The 6,904-nt window shown below is 39.2% G+C and overlaps 1 protein-coding gene across 2 annotated transcripts in view; it reads right to left on the bottom strand.

Moving 5' to 3' along the window:
- Positions 1-638: 638 nt before the first annotated feature.
- Positions 639-6,904, bottom strand: part of dst (dystonin) — a 97,067-nt gene continuing 90,801 nt past the window's right edge. Inside the window, exons 99-104 of one of the 2 annotated variants that reach the window (XM_076076549.1) lie at positions 5,942-6,059; positions 5,465-5,578; positions 3,506-3,696; positions 3,162-3,272; positions 2,466-2,592; positions 639-1,717 (exon numbers count right to left, since the gene is read on the bottom strand). In XM_076076549.1, the coding sequence (XP_075932664.1) occupies positions 1,461-1,717; positions 2,466-2,592; positions 3,162-3,272; positions 3,506-3,696; positions 5,465-5,578; positions 5,942-6,059 (918 nt within the window). In that variant the 3' untranslated portion in view covers positions 639-1,460. The remainder of the gene's footprint in view (positions 1,718-2,465; positions 2,593-3,161; positions 3,273-3,505; positions 3,697-5,464; positions 5,579-5,941; positions 6,060-6,904) is intronic. The other variant, XM_076076548.1, reaches the window with a different exon arrangement.

Here is a 6,904-nt window from a genome sequence, read left to right as displayed (position 1 = left end):
AATATATTGTTAAAACATATATTATAACATGCAGCTCACATCTTGTATGACAGCACTGCAAAAGAGAATTGCCCTGCTCTAGTTAAAGATATTTAAAATGTTATTTATTTCATGCATAGTTCTCTCCTATCACTGATTACCAGGTGTTTTGTGGAAATTTTACAATTTCTTCTATAAACTCATGAATGCTCATCATTTTTATGTCTGTGCAGTTTTAATATATGTTCAGTTCCCCATTACGTCTGACACAACTCCTTTAACTCTCTCTCCACGTGTCGAGACAATATCTTACTTTACTGTTTCTTTCCTTACTCTGAGTTCTTCCAGCATCCTCTGCTCCTGTCTCTAAGGCAGCTGCTTCTGTTGAGTCTCCCTATTGTTAAGATATATATATATATATATATGAATATATATGCATGTATATTCATACTCATACAGATATTCATACATGTATAGATAGATAGATTAGTTTCCAAATATAAACAAGGATAATAGACATATCAAACACATCATACTATCAAAAACAATAGTATTGCCCGCATGAGAATAATGACATGCCTTTGCTATTATTACCCCCCAACCAACAGACTACTGCTAGCACGGCTAATAAAATGAGCTAAAACTCAAAGCAGAGAGGATTCTGTGGTCCACATTAGCCTCTGGTGGCTTTCTGCAAGCAGGTTTATTACAAAGTAATGTTACAGTGACAATTTCAGCTCTACCGAAATTAACCATACATTGACATGGATGCACAAGAGAATGTCTACATGGAGTGTCACCCCTTCAAGCACACACTGCTGTGACGTGATCAAATGAAACAGGGACTGCAGCTGACAACAAACAAACAGGACTTAAAAGCTATGTGATTACGGTGTTTCTGCTACTTGCCTTAAATAGTATTTTTCAAAGGTTTCTGCAGTGCTTACTGGGGTTTATTGTAGTATATTGCATTGCCCTTTAAATGCATGTTGGCAGTATATCATATCACTTAAATAGATAATTGCAGTGCCTCGAATGGTACCATGATGCACCATCTACTCCAAACATCAGCAAACATAAATCACAGTACATTCAGTAACTCTCAGAGCGCTATATCCCGCGTCTTGCCCTTCATTAGTGTTTTTAGAAATGTTAGCTAACCGTACAACATTCCCCGGTTTTCTAGTGTTCGTCAAACCTCTACAGGTTTTGCATCAATAGAATAAAATAAAATACAATAAAAACACTTTGAAATATTTCACAAAAAATTAAATACGTTAAAAACAAATGCACAAGGCCATTAACATTTCATTCTCACATAATATTAAACCATATTGCCTCTCAACAGAATATTTTACATCTTCGCAATGATTTAAATAACACTCAACACATTTGTAGTCTTTTAAGTTAGATGTCTCCAGTGTCCGTTACGTGTTTAGGGTGCAACTAGCTCCTGGGTTGTTTGTTTTCAAGGCCACTGACTATCGCTTGGATGCCTTGGCCAGTTTGCTTGTGGGAGTGGCTCTTCTCTGAGGAGTGGGGATCTTGGAGGGTTTTCCTCCGCGTTGACGGGACGTAGAACGCGGCGTCGTGCGGGTCGACTCCCCGACTGTTTCAGAAACGTCTGAGCACACGGACTGGATGTCTGAGATGTCAAAGTCGGAGGCGTCACTTCCTCTGCGACTACTCCCTCTGCTTCCTGCTTTACTGCCAGGTCGGCTCGAATTTTTCCTTGGCTCTAGAAAGATAAAAGGACAATAATTAACAAACCACTAAGAATGAGCCTGATCAATAGAGGCATCAGTGTTTTGCCAACTGGCAGTTTGGCAGCACATTGTTACATCCAAACAAATATTGACAAATACATATCGATAAGCATCTTTTAGTATCAATACATACTCAATTTATTGTGGCTGCTTTTAATTTCAGTTTTGTTTTAGGTTTGCCAACAAGCTAGCTATTAAAAAATCAATACTAGCTGTCAGAGGCGAATGTGTTGCCTTCTAGGTAAAGTAAGACATTCATTTGCAGCCACTATCATTACATCTGTAGCCTTTTTTATAAATGAAAAATGGACTTGTTCTCGCATAGCGCCTTTCTAGTCCTAGGACCACTCAAACCCCTTGTACACTACATGTCATTCACCTATTCATACACTGATGGCAGGGGCTAACATGCAAGGTGCCACCTGCCCATCAGACTCACTAACATTCACACCCATCCACACACAATTTGGGGTTAAGTGTCTTGCCCAAGGACACATCGACATTGGATTGGAGAAGCCGGGAATTGAACCAGACACCTCAGATGCTTCACCAATCATTTTCTATAAACTAGAAATCCCTCCTTTAGACACCTGAAAAGGTTATTGCAACGTCAACATTGTTTCCATTACCTGTTGAAGGAGCTAAGAGTCTGCTCCAACAGAGAAAAATTAACTTTCTTCAAGATGTGATGAAAAGAGTCACTAGTTGCTCTCTACTCACCACCTATCATCTGTGTCCGAGCTTTCAGTACGGCAGTGCTGATCAAGGTTCCCTCCTCACCAGACTGAAATCCTTTACCTGACAAGTACCCAGGAAGACGTAATTTGCTGCCTTGAACTGGAGTACTCTGCAAAAAACAGAACATTAATTACTTTGATTTGTAATCAATGGAAGTAAACTGCACAGAATAATGACACCGTTTGAGAAAACAGTATTTGTTACGTGCATAAATAGTTGTACCAGAAAGTAAGTTGTTGAGTTAGTTCCAAAAACCTTATTTTTGCAACAATGTAGGAATTTCAGTTAGCAGTTAGTCTTTGAATTAAGGTATAAACCTGTAGTTAGAAAGTCATTACACAATCACACATGCATAAATCACATATAAAGTTGTTCATATTATAGTGGAAATAAAATGAGACAGACATGTTTGTCAAGCAAGAAGGAAAGATTAGTAATCAAAGGAGTTAGAGTTTATAGACCCAACTAAAGTCTCTTAACACATTTTGGTTTTCCACTGCAGATTAAAATTGGAAATCAGAAATATGTACCTCTAACAAATACACCTTTTACAAACTAGGTACTCTATCTAGCCTTACCGGTGATGAATGTATTTTGATAGTTGTGCAGCAGATTTCAGTTGGGTCATAAATCTGAAGCGGCCCACATCATGTGGTGTAAATGACTATATGACTATACCTCTGAGGATGAACCTTGGCTCCCAAAGGAGTCTGATGATTTAAGAGGAGTGGAGGGTTTGCTGTTTGTAAGCCAGGGCTTATCATAATTGCGGACAATGTGTTGGGGAGTCTGGGAAACAATGGCAAATCAAAAAAACACAGATATGGATTCACAAATCAAAAACTGCCAGAAAGACTAGATGGAAGAAACACAAAAAATGAACAAGAACGTGATCAAAAAATTGGAATGTAAATGAAATATGGCATATATAAATAAGAGGAAAAGCGTGACGGGGAGTGATCAATCCACAGAGGGACAGACAACGAGGTAACTGGCTCTCACGGCAGAGTAGAGCCTCTTACCTTGGGTGTGCTGGTCACCGCGGGGTTCGATGGGACTGCACAGCTCTGACTGGAGGTGGATCTGTTGGGAGAAGCTGCTCTGGATGACGGCCGAGATCTTCGGCCTCTGTAACGGAAGCTCGCCATCACCTGAGTGGTTCCCTCCGGGAGCATGAACTTCTCTCGCAGCTCCAAGTTGGTCCTGCCTTTAGCTAAGAAATGACAGTCCAAATGAGCCATATTAAATAAATACAACTGCTGGGATTACTTTTATTAGTCATTTTGTGTTGATGATGATGTGGGTTAACAATTTACTTTCCACTTTAAGTCCCTAATTTTCCATGAATAAATATGTAGTTTGGTATCAATTATGGGTAAAAGAGAATTTTCCTTTAAATAACTGATTATTCATTTATCATCATATTTCATATATTCATATTTTTTGTTTTGTATTGTATTCTTGGCTATGGAGAAATTTCAAAAAATGGCATTTTGGCAACTAATAGTCTTTGTAGGCTACACTAGGAATTAATAAGAATGAATTGGTTTGAAACCACATACTAACCTACTACTCATTAGTACCGTATTTTCCGCACTATAAGGCGCACTTAAAAGCCTTTAATTTTCTCAAAAAACAACAGTGCGCCTTGTAATCCGGAGCGCCTTATATATGGATCAATTGGTTAATTGGTTGATCCATACTGGTTGTACACGGCGCTCTGTCAAAATGTTTCAGTACGACTGGTAAACTACAAAGCCGCACCGCGGTAAACACCGGTACTGTGCTTACTCCTAGTCCAACACCACTTGTGTGTATAAAGACCCCAAAATGGCACCTTTCAAGAGACACGCTTACGACGCTATTCTATTCTATGCGCCTTATAATCCGGTGCGCCCTATATATAAAAACAGTTCTAAAATAGGCCATTCATTGAAGGTGCGCCTTATAATCCGGTGCGCTTTATAGTGCGGAAAATACGGTAAATAAATACATACCGAGTATGTAGTGTGCAGTACTTAAGTATGCAATTTCCAACAGCTGTTTTCTTTTAGCACCACATTACATAATTATTTCCAGGCAACTTCTAAAAAAAACTTATTAGGGAAATAGATAAAGTGTTACCATAATGTGTTTTAAATTAATCAGAATATTTCAAGTGAATACAAATAAAAGATTCAAATACTGAATAAACAATGAAAACACAAGACTCATGCTGTGTCACATCTCATCCATACTGCTGCAACAGTAGTGGAATCAACTTTGTTTCTCAACCAGCAATGCTTTTTTGGTTTGCTTGGACTGCTAAACAAACGGTGAACAGATTCAAACAAATCAAAGTGAGCACAAACACTCCCACACCCAAACGGCCCAAATGAAGAGAATTACAAAACCAAGAATAACATAATCTACACACAGTGAAACCAAACAGACCTCACACCAGATGTGTCAAAAAACCAACTGGCTGACATGCAGATTTAATCACTAAGACACACTGTCAAACAAAGTAAACAGTGCTATGAATACTGTTTCAGTTTTGTTGTGTGTGTGTGTGTGTGTGTGTGTGTGTTATATAGAGACAACTTTATAATTTTCCCCAATGACGACATTAATTCAGTTTTATATTTACGGGTGATATATTCGGCTAAGCATCTCCAGAACCTCTCATTGGGTTTCGTTTGTTTGATTGTCAAGCAAACCTGAAAACTGCAAAAGAAGCTCGGCTGAGAACAGTCGCATGCTAACGGATACAAAAAAGGCTCATTTGGCGCTTCAAGTCCCAAAATATTGCCTTAGAGAAAGTGACATCGGGTGATGTGACTCACACAAAACAACTGCATGCATGAAAACCAGCCGGAGCTGAATGACAGTTGATTGAGAGTGAAGCCGGTGCATGAGGATGCCATTCACGATGAGCGCTCACACACAGCTATGGCACACCAACACAAGCAGCACACACTCGGATGTGCAGACACACATACCACAGGTGGGTTCATGGAGCAAGGTGAGGTAGTTTGAGATTTGCCAACCTATAGGAGACTGAGTAATTGAAGAGTTTGATTCCGAGCGCAACATTTTGCTTCCGTGGTGATGAACTAGAAGAAATGATATCACGTTCAGCAGGAGGAAGGTTTAGCAGGAAATACAGAAGTTGATCATTAATACAGAAGACAGCAGAAACAAGCAGAGTACAGAGAGCGTTTTCACCAGACGTTAACACAGAGGATTGTCTCATGCTGGTCTACAGGCGGGGATCAGTAATTGTACCTTGACTTTGCTAAAAATAACAATAAAACTAATTCCATAATAAAACGAAAAAATCTGCCAACAGTGCCGTGTTATTTCACTCCAGCTGTTGCAATGTTCTAGTTATTCTACACAACTGGATGTGTGCACTTTTCAGTATTTCCTCTATTATTCCTGCATTGTGACTTGTTGTGGTGAACTTTTGATCTTACCTCTACAGGGGTCGTTCTTCACCAGGAACTCATCCAGAGCCATCCAGCCTCCTCCAACCCGCACCATCACAGTGCTGCGTAAAATGCGTACTAAGCGAAGCTGCTGAGAGTCTCCAAACTACAGCGGGGGGGGAAGGAAAACAGAGAGGGGACGTGTGAAAACCTTTGTATGACCTTTGTATGAACACTCACTGCAGGCGGAAAGCTGTGCAACACTGGAAACCAGACTGGTTTGGAGAATCACATTTATTCCAATAATCTTTGTTTTGGGAATTTAAACTTAAATCAAAATTGTCCATGCGAAAATCAAACAGCCATCAAAGATGTCTTTTGTCCACTTCAGCTCTGATTTCCTTTTCATGTTGCACAGATTCACAGGATTATGACACAAAATATATATATATATATTCAGCTTCATTCTCAAAGACACAAATTACACAACGGTCAATCCAACTGGTTTTCTTCTAGTACGGTGCGCTGGTGGTTGTGTGATTAAAATGTATCGTTAGTAAATTACTACACGAGTCCATTAATTCTACATGAGTTCATGCAAAATTGATTGTTTTATTTTGTCATACCTAACATTTACTCATACGTACAGTCATTTGACTCATTTATCGTCATCACATAGTTTTTGTAAAGCTAATTGGACTTCAACATTTTAGACACAGATATTTCACGGTCAAATAATTGAATCATTGTTACTCTGAAAGAGCAGAATCAGCCCTAGAACCGCAGTATCAGTCAGGCTCTACATTTATATCTGTTACAGTTTATAGCAAACTGAACGTGAAGTCCTGTATGCTGCACAGTATTTACAGCAGTTACAAAAACGTGTTGATATAGCAGTGGACCTTTTTTTTCATTTGAATAATTTCAGCTAATGTGTGGTTTCTGGTTGTGATGTCTGACTTTATTCCGACAGCATCTAGCTTCATTTTGCTTCCACCACTGCAGGTTGAG

The sequence above is a fragment of the Anarhichas minor genome, unplaced genomic scaffold (assembly GCF_050575085.1).
Source record: "Anarhichas minor isolate MPS153535 unplaced genomic scaffold, ASM5057508v1 ptg000058l, whole genome shotgun sequence".
Lineage (NCBI taxonomy): Eukaryota > Metazoa > Chordata > Actinopteri > Perciformes > Anarhichadidae > Anarhichas > Anarhichas minor.
Note: the sequence above shows the minus strand (reverse complement) of the source record. Positions and strands in the feature narration are given on the sequence as shown.